Genomic DNA, 23,054 nt, shown 5'->3' on the forward strand with positions numbered 1-23,054 from the left:
CTTGGGGCTGGAGAGATGGCTCAGAGGTTAAGAGCACTGGCTGTTCTTCCAAAGGTCCTGAGTTCAATTTCCAGCAACCACATGGTGGCTCACAACCATCTATGATGAGACCTGGTGCCCTCTTCTGACATGCAGGTGTTCATGCAGACAGAACACTGTATAAATAATAAATATTTTGAGAAAAAAAAGTTGTTCTCTGCTCTCTCTATGTGTGTCATGGCGCACACACACACACACACACACACACACACACACACACCGAGAAAGAGAGCTTGAGCGACCCTGTGACCCTGTTCTCATGAGAGTTACACTCCAGTGGTGGAAACTAACAAAAGCCATTGCTTCAGGACAAACAGGAGGCAGAGGCTTGATAAGACTGGAAGATCCTTTCAAAGAGCCAGGGTCTCCCATCTGCAGTGGTTTCCAGAAGCTCAGCATTCACCTTCTCCTTAGAGACAACTAGTATGTTGAGGGTGGCTATCCGACAGTAGGTAGCAAGTTCCAGCATGTGGCTGCTGACCTTTGCAGGCATGGAGCTCCTCATTGTGAAGGAAGGATGATGTCACCTTCTCGCGGGATAGGAGTCAGATATTCTGTCCCTGCACTGTGTATTATGCGCTTACATACCATCTGCTGGTGCTTCCAGCTTCCGATGCTCAGAGCAGACCTGTACGGTAGGAAGGGAAGGTTTGACCCAGGCTCTCTCACCTATCTTCTGGGCCTCTGCAGGAGAGGAGGCTTCTGAGAGGGCCTGGGTCTTAACAGTAATGCCTAGAGAGGCGGCCATTCAGCCGGGAGGCAGAGCACTCTGTCCTTGTAATGTTAGGGGTGGCTGGAGAAGCTGCCTTGGGGTCTGCTCTTGGCAGTAGTGGTAAGCCCCTTTTGCATATGCTCTGGGAAGGCTTTAGGGAGTCCCGTTATGGAGTCCTCTGAGGCAGCCACAGCACACCCAGGGGATGGACCTCCAGAGCCCTGGGGTGAGCCTTTCTGTCTCTTGTGTTATTTCATCCCATCTTTCCCAACAATACTGCAGGCAGTCACTAGCCTCACCGTACAGTTGAGAAATACTGAGGCTGAGAACCGACCAAAGTCACCTCCTCATAGGCAACAATCAACACTGAATTTACTCATCCTGTCCCAGTGGAAAGGCTGATCTGGACCCCCTCTGTTGCCCAGCCATCCCAGATGCACAGGGGGAGAGAGCTCTGGGACCCCTGTGAACCCGCAGCTGGTGACATTTGCTCAGATCACTCTGAGCACTGGCTTTGGCATCTGTAGAAGAGGTGCACTGTGTCTGAGAGGAATGCCAAATGGCACAAGATGCCTAAGGTGCTAGAAGCTGGAAGTGGCTCTACAGCAGGGACCCGTCTCTCTGTATCCCTCCGTTAGCCAGGAGAAAACAAGCTAGGGCTGGAAGAGAGATCCATGCATAAGCCTTGCACTGGTCTCTGGATCATGACACCTGCAGGCCTCCCAAGGGCTCCTCTGCCAGTGTGGCGATTGTTGTAGCTCAGCTTGGGGTGTGGGAGCTCTGCAGAGCATATATGAAGGGTTGGCACAGTGTACCATCTGGACGCCTCAACCCGTGGCTGGCATGATTACTCATGGTGCTTTTAGAGTTCAGGGGCTGCTAGGAATGTACAAGTCTCTCAGGGTGGCTTTGCTCTATGCTGCTTGTCGCACCAGCAAGGAAATCCCGGGGAAGGCTGGGCTCAGTTCTGAGCCATTCTGGATTTGAACCTGGAAGGAGGATTAGAAGCTGTAGCCAAGATGGCAAATCCTAGTCCCCTGGCTGTCCAGAGTGCCCGTGGCTGAAGGGGATATGAGTCAACCTAATGTCAACTTCCTGCCAAGTGAAATGATCACTTCCAAGCCCAGGGAAGCGCCCCCTGAGGGAGGATTGGTGGGCTAGAAAGGCTGTACCCCACTGCTCCTCTGTGGTGGCACTGGACAGTGCAGGGACAGTCTTCTCTGTCTCTTTGTCCCCTGAGTCCTGAAGGGTAAGTGTTAAGACTAGTGGAAGCTCTGCTAAATTCTAGCCCCCCCCCCTCCTTTTAAGACAGGGTTTCTCTGTGTAGCCCTGGCTGTCCTGGAACTTGCTCTGTAGACTAGGCTAGCTTCAAACAAGACGTGGGCCTGCCTCTGCCTCCAGAGGGCTGGGATTAAAGATGTGTGCCACCACTACCCAGAAGCGATCCTACTCCTTGCAGAGTGTCCTATGGACCTCATTGACCTGATGGCAGTCGGACCTGGCCCAGCTCCAACCCCTACACATAGTTTGGAGTCCTTCACCTGGAGCTGCACTCTTTCACCAAACACCAAAACCAAAAGAAACTAGATATGCAAAGGAACCCCAGCCCCTACACTGTATATCTGAACTCTCCCTGCAAGATCCTGCAATGGCCTCTTTGTCACCTTGCCTCTTTTGTTTGTGACTGCCCTGTTACTTTCATTGTGAGATCCTTCATTACGTGAACACATGGCTGAATGGGCCATTTTGAGACCTCCCCTCAAGATAAGCTCCCACAGCTTCAAACTCACTATTAGCCAAGGCTAGTCTCAAACTCTTGATTCTCCCACAGCTACCTACCTGGGGTTACAGGCATACTCCCTGCCTGGCCCTGTTTTTGGACTTTTCTGTCTCCAAGGCAAAGCATCCTCATTGCTATGATGATCCTGGGTTTTCTTAAACAAAACACTGGGATTTTCTTCACTCCAGTAGAAACAAATCAAGCTTGTGTTAGGGTTCAGTGCCAAGTGCTGGAAATGCAGAGAAACACCATCTTATTTCACTAGTGTGTCTCTGAGTGACGCTGCTGTGGGAGGCAGGACCTGCTGCTATGATCTCACTATCTGCCTCATTCTCCAGATGGTTTTATGTGCAAGCCTGACCTGTCTTGGGTTTTACGAAGAACAGGAAAAACAAAAACAAAAACAAAAACAAAAAAACATCATCCAAAAAGCACCACCCTGTCCACTCTGCTCCTGGCACTCAAGACCCTCCTGAGTCCAGACTTGCTCGGCCTGGCCAGTTTCAGCTCACACCAGGTCTTTGCCAGCATCCATCACCCTCTCCCTTACCACAGAAAGCATCCTCAGGACCTTGGCTGTCTCTGTCGGCTCCTCACTCTTCTCTGCCTTTTTAGGGTTTCCCTCCCACCCCAGATTTATCCACCTTCTCTGGGAAGCCTTCCTAAAGACTGCTTTGCAAGACTACATTTTTAGGAATCATTTCTGTAATTCTTTTCTGAAGACTGCTTTGCAATAAATTGTTTCTTCCTCCGAGGCACGCACGTTGGTATCTCACAGCTAGTCATCAAGAGCCTTCCTTTGCCTGACAGGCCCTAGCCCGCCCTGTCCTCTGCCGGGACCCTGAAGTATTCGCACCTGCTTCTCACCTCGCAGCGTCTCCGTCTCCGGGGTCCCAGTGATCAGTATCAGAATCTCAACGATGTCCATCCTGTCTCTCGCCACCATGTTTTTCACTTTGTCAGAAAAGTGTCAGAAGGCTTTTAGACTGGACTCTGCCCACTAATCAAACCCCTTGGCCCGGCCTCTGTGGCGGTGACGATGCCTCAGGATTGTTCAGGAACCTGAAGCCGGGGTGGATGGGAACCACGAGGAAGCTGGGAGTCCCAGGCTCGTGAAAGATGCCCAGTGATGGCATCCCTGGGCTTGGCGTTGGTCGTAGGGCAGCGCAGCGTCACCTCGCCCTTTACCAGTATCAAGCGCATCAGTCACCAACCCCCCAACCCGGGCGTCTGGGAATCCCGGGTTGCAGAGGATTCCGATGAAAAAAAATAAAAAATAAAAAATAAAAGATTCTGCCTCCTTGCCAGCCTTGCCCCCTCCGAATGACTCTTCTGAACACATCTTGAACCCCGCGCCAGAGCGCAGTTCACAGCGCCGCCCGGAACTGCAGCTACGCGACCCGGACCAAGGCCAGGGGGGTCGCGCATCTTCGCTGGTGACTCAGGGCTGGTGCTCGGCGGTGGGGTGAGTGTGGGTGGAGGAGAGACAGACGGGGGCCGCGCGGGGGCAGCGGACGGGTGAGAGGTAGCCGAGCGTTGGGAGCCGAGACCGGCCCTGGCCCGTCGCCATTCCGCACGGGCGTCTGTGTCGCGGAGGAGGCCCGGGTGGCGGGAGGAAGGGCTGCGCCGCTTCCCAGCGGGCGCGCTCTTCAGCCGGTGCGCGGTGGCCCGGGCCGCCCGAGGGCGGCGTCTGGAGCGCGGAGCCCGCCAGGCGCGCGAATGAATGGGCGCCCGGGGCCGCGCGCGCTCGGGGCTGAAGGGCATTAGGACCGTGAGGATAACTCTGCGCTCCTGTCTCTTCCTATCAGCACCCCCCCCCCCCCCAACCACCACCACCACCACCACCACCTCTCTCCTTTTTCTGCTCTGCAGGACTGAGCAGCCCGGCGCAAGGGCTAACGAACAGCTGGGGCAGCGAGCGCCCCCGGCCCCGGCCCTGAGAGCACGCCGGCCCCGGGCCCCACGCGGGGAGCCCGTCCGCCCACCATGAGGAAGATCCGCGCCAATGCCATCGCCATCCTGACCGTAGCCTGGATCCTGGGCACTTTCTACTACTTATGGCAGGACAACCGAGCCCACGCCGCATCCTCCGGCGGCCGCGGCTCGCAGAGGGCTGGCGGGAGACCGGAGCAGCTCCGCGAGGACCGTACCATCCCGCTCATCGTGAGTACGGTCTGCGCACCGGCTGAGCGGGCGAGCCGGGGGTGGGGGGGAGCCTCGGCGCGCGTCCTGCTCCCCGCTGTTGGCCGAGGGAGCGAGGCCCCGGCCGAGGGGGAGTGGGGGGGGGTGGGGGAGCTGCGTGCCCCCGAGAGCCGTTCAGGCTTTGTATATGTTCGAGAATTCCTGCGCGTTGTTATGGCAACCTGTGCCGGCCCGGAGGGGCCGGGGTGCTTGGATGCGGGGAGGGTGACAGCGTTGTGGGGGGCAGGGAGAAAGTGCTGCAAGTTTGGTGGGCCCGGCGTGCGCGCGCGACTGGGAACGTGGCGGCTCTCGGGGCCCCGCGCCGCCGGGGGCTGGGGACGAGGGGGCTTGCGGGCGCCTTGCCGTTCCCAGAAGGCGGCTGGCCCCTGGAGTGCAGCGAGCGGGCGGGCGGTGGGAGCGGAGCGCTGCAAGAGCGCGTAGGTGGCGGTGCGCACCCGGTCTTCAGCCTCTGGGGTAAAGGACGCCGGGTGGGTGGAGAGGGGTCTCTGAGCGCTGCCCTTGGCGTAGCGCCTCCTCCTCCCGGATCAACTTGGACCAGTTTCTTCGGCATTGACTCTTCCCTTCCCCGGAGATGTTTTCTGGCTCCCCGGGGCGGGGAGAAAGCTTTGTCCAGTATGCTCTCCTCACCCCCAACACTAGGGTCTGCAGATGAAGCGGACAGTGTCTGCGCCTGGGCTGGGCGATTCCCTCTCGTGAGATCACCCTCCTGACGTCTGAGCGAGCCGGTGAACAAAAGCGGTGTAGCACTCCCGGAGCCTCACTAGAGCCGGGGTGGGGGGACAGGACGGACTAAGCTCAACAGTAGACCCCGGTGTGGGCCTGCGGAGCCTGCAGGGGGCGTTCCTGGCTACACTTTCGCCTAGTCGGCTTGTGAGGTTTCCTGGGGCCAGGTTGGGCACCTGTTGAGGAAGAAGACTGTGCGACCCGTGGAAAGAACGCTAGGATGGGAGCGTTCTTCCGATGGGGGCAGGTAACCTCTCGGGACACACTGCTGGTCAGAGACAACTTGGAGCGTCCAGGACCAGAGAGAAGAGCAAAGAACCGGGAGGGGTCTAGGAGAGGGTGAGATCCTGACCGGGAAAGGTCTGAACCCGGGGGAGGAGGGGCCCGGGGCTCCCCTGGGAGGTGCAAGATCAGGAGAGCTGACACCTGTATCCACTAGAATACTGGATTTGTAGTGAAATCCAAGACTATGAGGATGGTTCTGTGGATGGCCTCTCAAGGCTCCATCCTGTCCAAGATTATCTTACATCTCCTGTTTGTAAAGAAGTAAAAACTCACTGCTGGAGCCAGTTTCTGCGCCTGGTGGGGGGAGCCCTTGGGCCCTAAGGCTTGTCTTTTTTACCCGGATTCCAAGTTGTGCATATCTGCAAGCATTCTTAGGAGGGCCACTCTCCTGTGCCTAGGACATGGCTTCCAAAGCACTTGTCAAATGTCTGGGCGGAATGGAGAAACAAAACAAAAGCCTGTGCACTCCAGGGCACTGAGATCCATGCGGAATGACTGGCTGGAGGAACAACAAGAGCAACTTTGGTGGCTCCAGTGAGTTCCCATGCCGTGAGTCTCAGCTGCCCTGTTCTTAGTCCTGGATCCGACTAGCCCTGGTCTCCAGGACCACAGCCTAAGCCAGCATGATAGAGGTGAGGCAGGCTGTTAAGCTCCCTGTCCCCCGCTCTCTCTCTCTCTGATGACCTGTTGGGAGAAGAGAGCAGAGGCCACAAACAAACTTCTGTAGCCTCTCAGGCAAAAGTCCGAACCCCAACTTTGGCTGGGACACCTATCTTCTGTGCCTCTCGGAAGAGAGTTCCAGAATGGTGGTGGTGTGTGTGTGTGTGTGTGTGTGTGTGTGTGTGTATGTGGTGTGTGTGTGTGTGTGTGTATTGGGGGGAGGACTGTTGGTGGGATACAGCACAAGACTTGATGAGATTTAGACGTTGTGGGGGAGTCGAAAACTTCCCTGCCCTTCCTTCCTGCAGGCGTTGACTTGTTGCTGGTGAGGGGTTGGGTCTGGAAGCTCAGGGTAAAGAGTGCAGGGGAAATAGGGAGAGACCCCAGAGCTGGGAAGTGAAGGTACAGGAAGAAAGGCAAGCACGGAAGTCCCGGGGTGCTGAGAGGCAGGGCCTTCTCTTGCCACTTGGGTACACAGCCAGATCACTCTCTGTTCCTAAGCTTTAGCCTGGGATGTCTCTCGTGCCAGCATCAGGCCTGACTGCAGGCTGCACTTGTGTTGTGTTCCTATCTTGAGTGGATTCACTTCTGTGTAATTCTCAGCTGAATACGAGCCTTGCAGGCGGGGGCCATGCTGGAGGCTTTCTGCATTTCCACACTGATACACACAGCAAGGCTTAATAAGCACGGCTTTGATGAAGGCGTGCAAAGGGGTTTTGCTCGCTAGGAGCAGTGAATGGCTCCAGCTGTTACTTATCCACAGCCCCAGCCTGACGGAGGTAGAAAGGTAAGGCGGCACATGCTAGAGTTATCTTCAACTTAAAAGAGGGCAGGTGCCAACTGGAGATATGATTTCTCTCTAAAAGTTTTGATAACTATTTGCTGTCGGCGAAACATCTTCCAAACATCTCTTTGTTGAGTTGGGCCAAAATTTCAGATTCTTAGAGAATGAGGTGGCCAGCCCTGTTGTCAGAGGCTGAGCAAATTCAGACAGGCATCATCATTACCAGACCCCCCAACCCCCCCCAGGGAACCAGAGAGCTGAAACCGGAAGGGGAGGGTCCGGGTGAGAGTCCGGTACTGGAGGCAGCTCTGCCTTCACCCCGTTGTCTGGCCTGTTCAAAGCCGGCCAAGTTGTCGCTGGACCTTGGGGAGCTTGTTTGGCACTGTGGGGTGTCGGCATGGCAACCCTGTGGCCGAATTTCCCAGAAAGCCCCTGTGTCTCCGTAGTCTGTCCTGCCAGTGTGTCACAAATTCTGATGTGAATATTTGGTCGTGGAATCTGGGATTTAGGGAAGGAGCTGACTCCATCCCCCTGGCAGCTTTACTGCGTGGCAGGGCTTGCCACTTTTCCTTGCCGTGCTTTGCTGGGCAAGGCGGTGTGTTTGGAGACATCCCCTTGGCTCTACACTGACCTACACTGGATTCCCGTGGGTGCAGGACTGGAGTATGTGGTTGTTTGGTTCCTGATTCGGGTTTTCTGTCTTAAATAACATTTCATGTTACACTGTTTAAAAACAAAGGAAAACTATTTTGGGTGTCTTCAGTAGGGATGTACTCATTTAATAGAACCGTTTCCTGTTTAAACACATGAAGGGTTTAGGCATGAATATTCTGAACTAGAACTTCTCCCTCCCTCCTTTCTTCCCTCCCTCCCTTCTCCTTCCCTTCATTCCTTCCTTCTTTCCCTCCTTCCTTTGTTTCTTTTTTGTTCATTTCTTTTGACCCCAGGCTGCCCTTGAACTAAAAATCTTCCAGCCTCAGCCCCTGAGTATTGGGATTACAGATAAGCATCTCCACCCCTGGCCTCAACTGGAGTTTCTTACCCTGAAATTGAGCCAGTTCTGAGTAACCGTGAGCAAAAGACTGTCTTTGCACCTTTGTTAGTCTTTGTTCAGTTTGGGTTAAATAATTGGCCAGGTTTGTTAGTGCCTTGATAAACAGATGGTAGATTTCTCAAAGGGGGGAAATAGTTTTGGAAGTTTTCCAGGATGCTTCGAGGACATGGTATAGACAGGTCTGGCCTGTCAGGAGGTCCTGCAGAAACCCTTTAGGTCTTTCAGGAAGCCTCATTTGCTAGTAGAAGGGGACACTGATGGTGGCCTTTCTGGTATAGTTCTCTGAGAACTAAGGTTCCACATGAATTGAATGAATTTGTGTTTTATTTATAATGTGTGCATTTTGGAGCCGTGGGAACATGACTTGCCTAAATGACAGAAAATGATTTTGTATTTAACTTGTCTAGTTGCCATGTGTGAGAAAGAGGTTAGGGAGAGAAAAAAAACTACTACCCACAATTCCCTTTTCCAACATGTTCAGATGTAAAGCGCTCAGAGGCACCCAAGGCTAGAGGTCATTCTCACAGGGATGCCAGAGGCCCAAGGGCACAGGAGGCATCTTAGGGTACTGTTCATTTCCCCAGCAACCTCTATTTTTGTGCTATAACAGCAGCCCTCCCCCCACATCCCACTGGCCAGTAATCTCTTACTAGAAGCTTGGAGGACTGAGGGACTTGGCTTCCTTTTGTGGTGGTTGTATTTGTCAGCTCAGCAAGCAAAGGAAGCTCCAAGGTGGGAAAAAAAAATACCATTCAAGGTGGACATGGAGGGGACACAGGGGGCTAAGTCTGGCTAAGCTGCCCAGGGGTCTGCCGCACCGTAATGGAAGAAACCACCTTGAGGTCAGGAGGGAGCCAGTAGCCAAGCAGAAGATTGCAGATTTCTGCCTGGGCTGCTTCTTCAGGGAACACAGAGCACCTTCCAGTGAACAGCAGAGTCATGGAGGATAGACAGACCAAGACCCAAGCCTTCCAGAGCAGGGGTGACGAGCTTTCAGGTGGGGTCAATTAATGACCCCGGGGGCACCAAATTTGATTCACTCAGATATCAGCCCTGCCCTGGACAATCTCACGCTGCGCTCTGCTTATTCTTAGAGCTAGCTCAACCCTCTTAGTCTAGCGTCTGTAGTAGCTGCCTGTTCTGTGTTACACGGATGATGACCACACACATCTGATACCTTTGAAGCTGGACAAGTATTTCCCAACCTTTAGCTTCGAGTTCCCTCCCTCAAACAGCCTCCTGAGCTAGGTACCAGCATTATTTGTAGTTAACGCAGGAGTAAACTGAGGCTTATCCACGATCTGACGGGTGAAGTGAGTTAATATGGGGTGTTTTAGACTCGAGATCTGCGGGACTGTCTTTTCCCTGGCAGCATCCTGATTGGCTTCCCCGCCTCCCAGTTTCTTCAGGTTCCACACCTGGGCATTCCCTGTCAGAAGTCAGAATCCTGGGGTGGGAATGGAATCCAAACTGAGCATGTCCAGGTTCGTCCCTGGTCCCCCCCCCATCATTTCATAAACGATACTCTAGAAGAACTACTCGTGTTTACACTGTAGTCACTGTGCAAGAATCCAGACTTGGACCTGGGGAGATGGCTCAGAAGTTAGGAGAATGTCATGCTTGCTCTTCCAGAGGGACCGCGTCTGATTGCTAGCAACTCCAGATCCAGATCCAACGGCCTCTTCTGGCCTCCGTGGGCACTGCACCCCAACTGCACAAACCCACACTCAGGTACATACACACAATCAAAAATAAAACATTAAAAAGAAACCAGGCATCATATAAAGCAGTCAGAAGGTTATGCAGACACTTGGCCATTTTGTTTTGTTTTTGAGACAGATTCTTCTTTCGTAGCCGAGGCTGGGCTGGAACTCACAGAAATCCTCCGGACTCAGCCTCCCTGAGGGCTGGGATTGCAGACCCAGTGTACTTTCCTACTTTGTATAAGAAATTTGAGCATGGTTGGTTTTTGGCTCTTTGATGGGCCGGCAGGAGGACTGATCCAGGAGGGAAATAGAGGCGGAAACACAGGCTGGCTGTTGAGAAGGTGGGGGTGCAGGACGGTGGTGACTCGCACACTCACATGCAGGATGTGGATGGCTATACAGTGGCCACTGTGAGGTCCAGCACTGCTGCAGAGATGTTTGTCTCTTTGTCACCTTGAGATGGTTCTCAAACCAACCTCCTTTGGAGACTGGGGTCCAGGGCCAGGGGATGCAGCGGCAGGGAAAGAGATTTCTTTGCAGCAGCAGGAAAGGCTTCGTTTGCAGAACCCAGCCTCCACTGGAATAGTTCAAGGCCCGCCAGGGTGTCTCTCCACAGGCCTAAGTCAGCAGATAAATGCTTCCAATAGCAGCAGGTAGGGGAGAAAAAAAAGACTCACTGTCATGAAATAGGGTCCAATTATTGCACAGCAGGAGACCTGGCGCCCTGAGAAGCAGGCCTGGCCTTGCACACAGAGGCCGGGAGGAGGAGGGTGAACCTCCAGCTGCTTGCTTCCCCCTTCTCCCCTCTGTTCCTTCAGAGCAGCCCAGCAGGGAGGGAGGGGAAAGCCTGCAAGGTCCCCAGAGGCGCTGAATAGTCGGGGGGGGGGGGGAAGGGGAGGGGGGGAGCGGGGCTTCAGCAAATGTCCCACCCTAAACACTAGTGCCTTCTTTGGTGTTTTTGCCTGGCAGAGTTTCATGCATCCCTCTTCCACCCCCTCATCCAACCCAGGTACCACTGGCAAATTGCCTGTTCTTTCTCTCAGGTTTTGGCCTTCACTTTCCAGGGCAGTATGGGCTGGCCACAGCCCCTGAAATGCCGGTTTATGCTGGTTCATGCAGCCCAGGCCTGCCTGTGTCCTTACCTTCCAGGTTTCAGTCACACCCCTGGGTAGTCTGGCCAGGGTACTGGGACACACCCCAGGACTTTGCCGAACATCTTGGACCAGGAATAGTTGGGAGATTGGGGGTACCATGGGTAAGTGGACAAATAGAAGAATCTTGTCTTTTTTAGGCTAACATAAGGCTCTTTGGGCTGGCGTGGAAGTCGTTCCTAGGAAAGGCACCTCTTGCTGTTTCACAGAGCTCAGTGTGGCACCCTGAAAGGCAAAGACAACATTGTCAAAGAGAGGAGTGACAACTTTTAGTGTGCTCAGAGTTATGCAAGAGGGCAGTTGCCCCTGGAGGGTACTGCAGGGGAACTGGCCCAGGATAGAACCTGAGGCTGGCTTTTGAGAATGTATGTGGGGTGGGGATATAGAGAGGATATGAATGGATGTCCAGGGACCACTGTCAAGCCCAGCCCTGCAGCCGACAGACTTGTATCCCATTCTTCTCTATAGGCCAGGGTCTCGGCCCTCCCTCCCAGCTCAGACTGCAAAAATCAGAGAGCCCTGTGCCAGGGCTCAAGGCCTCACAGTTCATTACTGAAGGAGAATAAGGCCAGAGGGCAGAGTATACAAAAGCCATCTACTGAAGTGCTGGGAACTTGGACATCTCCGTGAGGAGTGCAGTCTTCCCAGTGACTGGCAGAGCTACGCAACCGCTTCTGTTGAAGATGTCGGACAGCACCTGGGATGATGTGCTTGTAGGAGTGTCTCCAGGTAGACTTAGATCTCGTAACAGTTCACAACCAGGAGGAAGCTACAAAGACCTGTGCTCAGAGCATTGATAGCAGAAGACAGGCATTCGATCGCCCTGAGGTTGCAGCCTGGGAAGAAACATTGTTTAGAAAAATCAGTTTCAGTCGTTCAGCAGGTTGGTCATTCTCTTGGCAACCTTTAGCTTTTCCTTGGTTACAAATACTGCGGATCAGAGGAAGAAAGATAATGGGATCCCCCTGGAGCTTCAGGCATACTAGAAAGTGACAAATGACAGCAAAGGGCCAAATAGAAATAGAGTAGCTGCTGTTCAGTGGGCTCGCTGATCAGAATGCTGGATGCATCATTAATTCGCTGTCTTTTGCTACATGCCAGGACCGTTACAAGCCTTAAGAAAACAAGTGTAGTCCCTGTTCTCAAGGAGCTTGGGTCCTGAGGGTGGTGCAGACAAGAGACATATAAACATATTTTTTTTTCTTTTCTCTTTTTTTTTCTCCCCCCCCCTTCCCAAGACATGGTTTCTCTGAAAAGCCCTGGCTGTCCTGGTACTGGCTGTGTAGACCAGGCTGGCCTCAAACTCACAGAGACCCACCTGCCTCTGCCTCCCAAGAACTGGGATAGAAGGCATTTGCCACCATACCTGGCTATGAACATAATTTATCAGGTAGCAGCATATATGTGAAATGAAATAAATCAATATAAGAGGGCAGAAAAAAAAAAGGGTGAACAGGGCCAGGAGGGGTCTCTGTGGGAATCTGGCATTTGAGCGGAGGCCAGGATGGAAAGAGACTGAGCCATGCAGACATCTAGAGAGAGAGTGGTCCACACAGCCAAGTGTAAGCCCCATTTCTAGAGGCTGTAATGCTTGGTTCCCATGGCTAGGGGAAAGCAGCCAGAGGGAGAGGCTGGATCATTAGGCTTCAAGGGCCGTGGTAAGAACAGGCTCGGAGATATGTCCCTGAATCATCACCAAAAAAAGTGGTAAATTGTATTCCGTGTGCAGGCTTGGTAAGTCAGGGAACTGTGTCATTCATTTCAGAATCGTTTTCCAGAAAGATGATCAAATCTATTTGTAAGTGTTGTTTCTTAATGTTCTGTGGCTTGGAACACTCTGTCCTTAGAATGTGGGATCAGTGAGATGCTTGCATTCAGTGTGTGGGTGTGTGGGGGGGCATACATTTCAAGAGTGTTATACATGTGTCTGTGTGTGATGTGACCTGTGTCCTGTGGGGGTGGGGTGTCATGTGTCATGTCTTGTGTGTGCGATATGTGTGTTGCAAGACTGGGGGGGGAGGGTGGGTGCTGGTGCCTGTGAATGGCATAGGAGAATGGGGCCCTTGTTGAAGTACTGGAGTGAGGCGGGCTGGGAGGCCTGTCTCTAGAGAGTGCTTTGTGTAGGCGGGGACAGTGCTTTCACTGGATATCTGATCAAATCCTCCTTTGTTTCCTTGTTAACTTGGCGGTATTCTCCTCAGGTACAGCTGGGACTCAGTCAGGTTTTTTTTTTGGTTTTTTTGGCAATGCAGGGCCTTGGAATTCCTTCCTCTTTCTTCTGCCAGAGCCTCTGAGGTGAGGGTTCAGGCTGCCCCTCCCCCCCAGGGGGAGAGATGGTCCCTGTTAGTGCAACCAAAGCCAGCAGGACGCGTGGGGGTGGGGGTGGGGGTGAGTGAGGTAAGGATGCAGGAGCTGCTGCATCCTTTGAGGTCCAAGTGGCTCCCTCAGCGTCCACAGCATGGGTGATGGGCTTCGTGTGTCCCTGGCTGGCTGCAAGGCCGTATTGTTGTGGTTCAGGTCACACAGGTCAGTTGCAGACCAGGAACAACCAAACATGCCCTTTCAGACGCTGCTTGCAGAGTTCAATTTCCTCACAGCAGTTCTGGCTCTCTGCCTCTTTAATGCAGCTGGAGTCTCTGGTGTCTCAGGACCTTTCCCTGCAGGAAGTTCTAAAGCTCTGGCCCACAGGTGCCACCTCTGGAGCAGCCGGTTACTCTCCAGCATTGACAAGTCAGTCAGCTCTGGAGACAGGGAATGAGGAGCTGGTGTTTGTGTGTCCATAGATTGTTTGTTTGCGACTATGAAGTCTGGGACCTGCTTCTTTGTTTGGAGCCATCTTTTTTCCCCTTTCTTTCTCTTTCTGGGGTTGGGTTATGGGGGCAGGGTTTGGGGCCAGTATCCTGGGGGGTTGAGGTGAGGCAGAGCTCAGCCTGAAGTTCACGGAGGAAGAACATGTGATCAGTCAATGACGTCTGTTGTGGGTTTGGTGGCTTGGAGGAGTGAGTGGTTAGGACCAAGGACAACAGCCATATAATTCGCCAACCCAAAACAGCATATAACGAAGGGACCAGAACACAGGGAGAAGACCTCACAGCCCTGAAGGACACTGTGGAGCAGTGGGCCGTGAGGGGTTTCTGTGGAGAATGCAGATGACATCTTTGTACCACCTCGTGAGAGCATGAAAATCGCCAGGGCTTTCCCCCAGAACACTAGGAGGAGGTGATGGCTCATTCCTGGGGGCACCCCAAGATGGCCAATCTCTTTTTCATTTAGCAGGAAACACAGCATCTCTTGGATGGCCCTTCCAGATAGTAAAGTCCCTTGAGCCACACCTGGACAGGGACTGAGAGACGTTGGGGGTGGGCCTGTTTGAGGACTCAGAGTACAGAGCCCAAGGGACAGGGAAGCCAACACTGGGCCAGTGTGTGTGTGTTGGGGAGGGGGGGGACAGAAATGGCCTAGACAGAGGTGAGACAATGGGATGTGGAGCAGGAGACCCAGACAAGAGTACTAGGACGAGCCAATCCCCAGGTTTGGAGAACCTTTACAAGGCCAGGAGCGAGGCTAGCACTTTATTGCAGGTGGGCAGAGCTGCCTTCACCAGGCCCACACACTCACACTTCACAGAAGTCACCACCAGGCACTTGGGTCTCTTGGGCACTTAGAAAGGGGCTAATGCACCTGAGGAGCAGAACCTCTTGTTTTATTTGATTCTTATTGACTTAAACTCTAAAGCAGACACTGATTTCAGCTGTTGGAAAACTTTTGGAAACATTTGAAAGAATACCTATATGTGGAATCTACATTTTTAACTATAATTTTTATGGATTTTCAAGAGAGACTATTTTAAGCGAAATCTTTGTATCTAAATTGAAACATACTATAAAAATATATATATTGGATTTCAAAGACAGCATCAAAAAAGAAACTCAAATAACTTCACTGTTTTTTTTTTTTCCTGTATTGAAATGACACTGTTTGGAGCTATTGGGCTAACACACACACACACATACACACACACAAAATCTATCTTAAGAATTTAGTCTCTCAGTGCCAAATTCCTGGGACTGAAGCCAAGACCTTATGCATGCCAAGCACATGGTCTATCATAAACCATGTCCCCAGACCTCTGTCAGCTACTAAAATTAATTTCACCTGGTCTCTTTTAACACCCCTCCCCTTTTTTAAAGGCTACTAAAGAAGTTTGAATTGCATACGTGGCTTATGTCCTTTCTTGCTCCCACTGGAAAGTTCTGGGGCTTGCATAGTTTCATGACGCCCTCTTGGGCGCCAGGACATTGTGCGATGAAGGAGGTGCACCAACGGCAGGGCGTGGCCCGTGACATTGCTTGTGTTGACTTCAGGATGAATCCTTTCTGGTCCAGCTGCTGCTGAGCGGTTGGTTCCTAATTGGCCGTCATCGGTGGGTACAGCGCTCCTCTCAGCATGGCCCTAGTCCTCATACCATCATTAAAATCAATATGTCCTTTCAGTGTTGTCTAAGCTCTCACTGAGATGAAAATGGGTTTTGGAGGAGAGGTGGGAGCCGTGGAGGCGGGAAGCCTTTTACTCCCCTGGTCTGTTGCCTTTGGTCTTCTGTCTTTGTCCTGTTAGAGCCAGAATGACAGATAGGCCTCAGCTGTGATTCGGGCTCAGATCTTGTGGAAGTGATCGCTGGAGTGCTGTGCTGAGGACTCTGAAGCCTAATCCAAGCCCGGTGGGTAAGGGATCTATTGGTGATGTCTGAAAAGAACTTGCAAAGGGGCCGTTGAGCATGGGCTTTGCATGAGCTAGTCCAGTGAGGTGGCCTTTGTTGAGTGATTTCTCTCCACTTTACAGACTGGATGTGCTTTATTATTATTTATTTATTATTAATATTACTATTATTATTGTGTGTGTGTATGACGTAGGGGAGAGGATCGGTGATTGCCACAGCACTCATGTGGTGGTCAAAGTACAATTTTTGGGAGTGCTGTCCTATCACTGTGGGTTCTGGGAATTGAACTCTGGTCATCAGGACTTGGCCAGAAGCCCAATGAGAGCAGGAACCTGCAAGGTGTGGAAAGAAGCATTCTGTGCCTCAGTTTTAGCACCCGTAGAATGGGGATGCTAGCAGGTCCAGCTTCATTGTTCAGCTGTGGGATTAAATGGATGAATCCATGTAAAAAATCCAGAATTGTAAGCGGCAGGCACTGTAAGAGCACTCCTGTACAGCTGTTAGTGATCATGAGTTGTTGTAATGTGTTAACGTGTATGGTCTAACGCCACCTTACAAACCTTAGAGAGGTTTGTAAGGCTTAGAGAGGCTCCAGACAATCATCATTTGTTAGTGTTCCTCTCGCTTGCCTTGTGTGTTGGTGCTGGAATGCTGGGAGGTCGCTGGGAGCTGCTGGTTTGAGAAGAGATGAAGAAGGACGAGGGCAGATCACTTTTGTCTGGCCAGTATGCACCTAGCCAGTACATCCCTTTCAACCCTCACAGCAGGCCTGAGAGCTGCATGTCACTGTCCCCATTTCTCAGACAACGATCCTGAGTCAGAGATAACCTGCTATCTGCCAGCAGAGTCTGGATTCAGCCAGAGCCTTCTGCTTCAAGCCCGTAGAGACAATGACATGTCATGATGGCTGCCCTGTGATGTCACAGCTCACGGGGGAGGAATGAAGCCTGTCTGTCGAAGTCAGGATGGCTGCAGGGAAATGATTCATGGCACACATCAAGGAGTAGGCTGAAGAAGGAGTGGTTTAGCAGGTGCTCAGGCTGTGGGGAGGTAACAAAACTGGGTAAATTGGCAGGATTTATGGACAGTAAGGGTGTGGGATGGCAAGAGCCCTAGTGTTGGCTCAGCCTCTCCAAACATCCAGCCCCTAATGGTGGCAGAGAAAGTCTCTGTATCCCTTAAACTCCAGAAAGTTCCGCAGGAAAGGAGCAGGCCTCCACCTGGGATGGGATACCGTATAGAAGCAGAAGAGATAAGTTTTAAACCATGATGTTTCAGGTTGGTACAGGACATCAGTCCAGGCTTGGGAGGATCAGAAGTTCAAGGTCATTCTCAGCTCTCTAGTGAATTCATGGTCAGCCTAGCTTCTGTGAGACCCTGACTCAATTAATCAATCATTTAATTAATTAAAACTTCTCCCTATGTGGTGTTAAGGGGGGAGACACACCTTAACTATAGAACAACTATACACATTGCTGTAAGTTAAAATACTTAAAGCCAATTTCATTACATAGTTACAGATGAGGAGTATATGTGGGATGCATGTGTGGAGGTCAGAGGTCAGCTTGGTGGAGTTGATCTTTCCACCATTTTTTGAGCTTAGGCTGTTGGATCTGTACAAGCTCTGTACCCCTGAGCCATCTTCACAGCCCTCTTGTTTGTTTGTTTGTTTGTTTGTTTGTTTGTTTGTTTTAGGGATCAGCATACCCTCTTTATTGTTTTTGCCAGATGAGGGGGTCAAGGCTTCATGTCTGCGGCTGTTCGTAGCAGGCGTGCAAGCTTCAGCAGGCTGGCTGCTCAGTGGTTGGGAGCCAGGCCTATCCAAGGCTCTGATGTATAGAGATGGATATATGCATGATCACCTGATCCCAGCTGTCCTGTCTTTATTTTCTGATCCCCCGGCCCTCCCTCTCAGGAACCTGTTGCTGAAGAACAACCTGCCAGTCCAGGTCACCGAATAACTTTTTCAAGATCCTATAGTTGGTATGGGCAGATCAAGATTTGAACCCAGAAACCAACCTCAAGGCCTAAGTCCCTTTACCTCTGGCTGTACAAGCCAGGCTTCCCCCAGGACCTTGTGAAGTCTCCTCATTTCCTCCTCCCCTTGGCCAGAGGTTGAGAATATAGCAGAACCTCCTTCCATTCACTGCAAGATGCTTGTGACCATTGGAAGGGGCAGGCAAGACTTTTCACTTTCTATGCCCTGCACACACACATACACACACACACACTAATAATAAGTTATAAATAAAGAAAAGGAGTGAACAGGTAGGGTTGGCCAGCATCTCACCACATTTTGCCACTTTTCCATCCCAGAGCCCAGAATACTTGTACCCAGACCTCCATAGCTGGACATCTGGCTCGTGTGGGTCTAACTCCTGTCAACGCCAAGAAGAATCTAGGAATTGAGTCTTGAGGACAGAAGTGTCACCCACAGTTTTGGCTTCCCTTCGTCCCCACATCCCACCAGGTCTTGTAGGAGATCTGTGATCGTCCCTGTGCCTCCTTTGTTCTCACGGGGAGTGGGGGGGGCACTTTTGTTCACTGGCATTGCTGGCCTTTCTGCTGCAGGAATCACAGGGGTGAAGTTCCTGTAGACTCCTCAAGGGCCTGGCTGGGTATGAAGATGGGTGGCTCATGGGCTTCAGTGAAGGAAGGAGCATCGCTCCTCTGACTTCTGGGTAAGCTTCTTTTTTATCAGGTGCCTAGGACCAAACAGGGCAGGGTGCTCCCCAGTGATGTAGCCAGAAATCGATTGTAGCCATCTCAACTGCCAGGGGTGGGGGGTGCTGGGCTCCTCCCCTAGAGGGAGAAGGGCACCCATTCTTTACTTTTCATGAGCCCCGAACTTTTTTTTTTCTTTCTTGTATCTGATAACACTAAGGATTCCTAAGAAATACGCAAGCTGGAATTATTTTCAACCTCTCATTTTCTTGGCAGGCAAGCTGGATCAGAGAGGTTAAGTGACTTGCCCAAGGGCGAATAGCAATCTGCCGGGCAGCAGGCCAACCCTGAGCTTGCTTTCCTGTCCCATATGTCTTTCTCTCAGGTCACATTGAGCTTATGTTCCAACCTGAGGTGAAACTACAGCTTGAAAATGATGAAGCTGGTTCAGAGTGAGAAATGCTAGCCAGAGACCCTAAAACACAGGGCCCACCAGCCCTAGAGGAAGTTCTCCATGTTGTCAGATCTGGGCACCTAATGACATTCAGAGGACTCAGAGAAAGCCCTGCCACCTGGTCAGGGGTGTACTGATTGTGGAGGTGCCTCTGCCCACGTAGGGTCCTGTCCACTGCTATCCAACAGGGCCCAGCAGAAAGAAGGAATGGCCTAAACTGCTGTCTGGTGACCAGATGGACAGGGCAGGAGCTTCAGGAAGGAGTAGCCATTGTTTGAAGAAACGCAGCTCCCTTGAGCTTTCTGAATCTGGCGTCCAGACCTCTCTCCCCATACACACTGTTGCCCTTCTAAAAGCCACAGGACATTTGCCCTGCATTAAAGTGAACCAGGAGCAGGCTCAGCCCCAGATAGAGAAGCTTCTGGAGCAGGCTCGGCCCCAGCTACAGAGAAGCTTCTGACGCAATTGGTGGTTGGTGAACTTCAGCGGGGACACTGCCCATCCTTATATCCCTGGATATGGTCTGCCCTCCAACCCCCATGAGGAGCCTTCCTGTCAGAAACCCCAGCATGGTGTGTTCCCCAGGTTGGCTGGAGGTGTGGCCTTCATTCCCTTTGCATGGAGTGAAAACCTCGCCACGTGTGGGAGCATGGCCCAGATATTGCTAGTTCCCATCTGCAATGACTCTGAGGTAAGTAGATTCAAGGACCCTCCACCCTCACATCCCCATGGACCAGAAGGCGTTAGTAGAGTCTGACCAACCAGAACACCACAGAGGAGACATTACTTGGGCTCTCAGCATCTGTTTTTAAAACCGCAACAGATTTGGGTGTGGGAAGTTGGTACTTAAGAGAATGAAGGACCACAGCTCAGACCAGAGCATGTTGTCCTGTTGTAGCCTTTTGGCAGGAAGACATGACCGGGGGCATCTTCAGCCTTCCACGGTGGTGGCCAACTCTTTGTTCTTTACTTTCCTGGTGAGGTGGTCCTTGAGGATACCTGCCAGAAGGCCAGTGTCCCCCGCATAGGGGATGCTGTGAGGCTTCCCCACCCCCCAACTTCAGTTGCAGTCATTTTTGCTAACGGAATGTGAACATGTCTTGCTGATCTGTCAGGTATGTCATGTATAACAGTTTGAAAAGTGGAGCCGGATGTGGTGGCACACATCTGTAATCCCGGCGCTCAAGAGATGGGGGCAGAAGGACTGTGGATCCAAGGTCATCCTCAGCTACACAGTGAGCTTGAGGTCTGTGTCGTCGTCCCCCCCCCCCACTACATGAAATGCTGTCTGAAGGCCTGCTATATGTTTGAGGAGGTAAAAGGCACCTGGCTTTGAGGGGCAGGCTCTAGAACTGTCTGTTGGGGGAAGAGGGAGTGTTGAGAGGCAAATCAAAAGGATACATAAATTACAAGGCTCTCACTGACCAAGATGCTTGCTGGTGAGTGACACCACCAAGCATAACCCTTAAAAGGATTTACTAGGGGCTAGAGCCATGTCTCAGTGGTCAAAAGCACTGGTTGCTCTTCCAGAGGACCTAGGTTCAGCCCCCAGCATCCACATAAAGGCTCACAACTGTCTGTAACTCCAGCTCCCAAGGAGCTTACACCCTCTCTGTCCTCCACAGGCGCTGCACAGGCATGGTGCACAGACATACATGCTGTGCAGACATACATCCAGGGAAATATCCAAGCGCATACAATAAACCTAAAAAAGAAAAGGCAACTTCAGCCCCTCAGGCTGACTCAAGAAACCTCCCCAATGCTCCGGCACCGGGCTCACAGCAAAGCCTCAGCCTGAATGGAAATGGCCTCAGAAAAGCGGCAACCCTTGACCGTGAGGCTGGGGACTGAAAACGCAATTTCAGTCCTCACTGGAGAGAGTGAAACACCTAGCCCTCCGCTCAGGTCCTTTGACAGGTGAATCCCACTGTGTTAGAGGGAGTTAACATCACCAGAGAAACCGCCCACAGCACCTGGGGCCCATAAGCTCCCTGCGTGCACCCATGGTGCCAGGGACATTGTGGCCCCTAGGCCAGGGAAACGTTAGAGCCTCATGGGCAGGAGGCTTTTAGACCTGCTGGTATGGGGACCCTTTTCACACCTGGCAGTCTTCAACTGAGAGGCAGCAGATGAGGGAGACGCTTTTTGGAAGATGAGTCTGGGTCTGTGGGTATCTTTTTTACTTAGTCTTTTACATTTTGTGTAGGGACTTTCTTTTTCCTTCTTTCTTTTTTTTTTTTTCTTTTTTTTTTTTTTTTTTTTTTTAAAGGGTCGTAGGCTGGCCTTGAACGCTCTATGTAGCCAAGGATGATCTGGAACTTCTGATCCTCCTGCCTCCAGACTATAGCTGCGTACCACCAGGTGTGGTTTATTTGGTACCTGCGAGCGAACCCAGGGCTCGGTGCAGGGTGGGTAAATACTCTACCAAGGGATCCATATCCCAGCCCTATACAGGGACATTTGAGGTTGGCCTCCAGAGCCTGATGCGGCATCTCAGCTCTGTCCTTGTGTATCTCTGCTGAGTGACCCAAGGGAGCCAGCTGTGTAGACATCACCCAGTGAGTCTAGGTTCTGCCCCAACTCCGTCAGACACACCTCAAGCTGCAGGGCTCTCCCCTGCACTTGCCAACCAGCAAGCAAGAAGCTTGGGAGCCGTGAGTGTGCTAGGCAGGACCAGCCTCAACCTTGCCAAGAAGGCTCAAGGTCATGTGGGGCCAACACCCTTTCCTCTTCACTAGCTCAAACACCCTTTCCTCTTCATTAGCTCCCCCCACGCCCTTTCTTCATCTGTTAAGTGGGTATTTCGGTGATGCACGCAGGCTTGCCAATCAAGAGCTCATGTTGACATGTGCCTGTGAAATGGCTTTACATCTGGTGCTGCAAAATCTGAAGGGGCCACGTCCTTCCCGTGGAAGGTACCCTGAGTTTCTGTAGTGGGTGTGACCTCATGTGCTATGTTGATTCGGGTGGGGGCCAGACATCCCTGCTGGGCACACTCCTGGATCCGTCTTCAAGACGAGAGCTGCAAGTGGGAAAGGCGACCCGTGGACGGCTTTGTCTCTGCGTCAGAAAACACTAGCTGTGTAGCAGCCCCGAGCTACTGAAGGTTCGCTGTGTTGCCAGGCACGCTAAGCATTTTATACACGGGGTCTCATTTTCTTCTCCCACTCTTCTGTGGGGTAGGTCCAGGAACACAGAGAGGTCAAATAATCCACCCTGGCTCACACAGCTGGGATGAGGCAGAGCTGGGACACCCCACCCAAGCTGTCTTATTTCTGAGCTGGCACTCTTAGTCCCAGTGGGACTTGTCCTGAGTCAAGATAAAAGCAGGTCTTCTGCATTAGGGTGCTGGCCTGCTAGGCTGTGTTCTTCTGGGAGAAGAGACTAAGGCTAGTGAAGGCAGGGCAGGGGTGTGGGTGCCATCCCAAAGACTTTGATTGCATCTAGACTCCGGAAGACACCAGGGCAGGCTCCTCCCAGGCCCTTAGCTCTGGCCCATGGCAGGCCTTCCTTTCTCAGCCAGGCTCCCCCAACCCTGGCTTCTCTGTTCTCTGGGGAGATGGCCAATGCTGGGTCCTATACATAATAACCTTTCTATCCTAAACTCAGACTTACTGAGAACCTGAATGCCTCATCCTCCTCTTGGCCAAGGGAGATGGGCAGCTTATTCCTGGCCTGTGCTTGCAGGCCACCCTGAGGGGAGATGGTAGATGCCCCCTGGGGACAGTGGGAGATGGTCCCATGGCTCCTCCAGGTCAGAGGGTCCGTTAGCGATCCTCTCTTAATGCTGAGAGTCAGGGCATCTTCCTCTACAAAGAGCTCTGTTTCCTTAGCGAGTGATGGAGAATGAGCCAGAGGTAACACTGCCAATGCCCTGGGCCCGTAACCCTGTGCTGAGTCTGCTCCTGTTGGCACAGGGAATCTTCAAGACCCCTGAGACTGGGTTGTTTGTTTGCTCTGGGTTTGTTTGCTCTGCCAGCTTTGCAAACCAGGAAGCCGAGTCTCGGGCGAAGGCAGGTGCCTGTTCGCTGATGCAGTCACACAGCTGGAACAGCCTAGACTCCGAGCCCACGGTCCCCACCTTCCTGCCTGCCAGAGAAGCAAGTCCACTAGGAATTAATTG

At 52.3% G+C, this 23,054-nt stretch overlaps 1 protein-coding gene across 3 annotated transcripts in view; it reads left to right on the forward strand.

Annotated features, from left to right (window-relative positions):
- The first annotated feature begins 3,861 nt into the window (after positions 1-3,861).
- Positions 3,862-23,054, forward strand: part of Galnt16 (polypeptide N-acetylgalactosaminyltransferase 16) — an 82,039-nt gene continuing 62,846 nt past the window's right edge. The window contains exons 1-2 of one of the 3 annotated variants that reach the window (XM_060387775.1): positions 3,862-3,996; positions 4,404-4,694. In XM_060387775.1, coding sequence (XP_060243758.1) covers positions 4,518-4,694 — 177 coding nt within the window. In that variant the 5' untranslated portion in view covers positions 3,862-3,996; positions 4,404-4,517. Of the gene's footprint in view, positions 3,997-4,328; positions 4,695-23,054 lie in introns of those variants that run through there. The other 2 variants (XM_021633518.2, XM_060387776.1) reach the window with 2 other exon arrangements.

This window comes from Meriones unguiculatus, chromosome 7, assembly GCF_030254825.1.
Source record: "Meriones unguiculatus strain TT.TT164.6M chromosome 7, Bangor_MerUng_6.1, whole genome shotgun sequence".
Lineage (NCBI taxonomy): Eukaryota > Metazoa > Chordata > Mammalia > Rodentia > Muridae > Meriones > Meriones unguiculatus.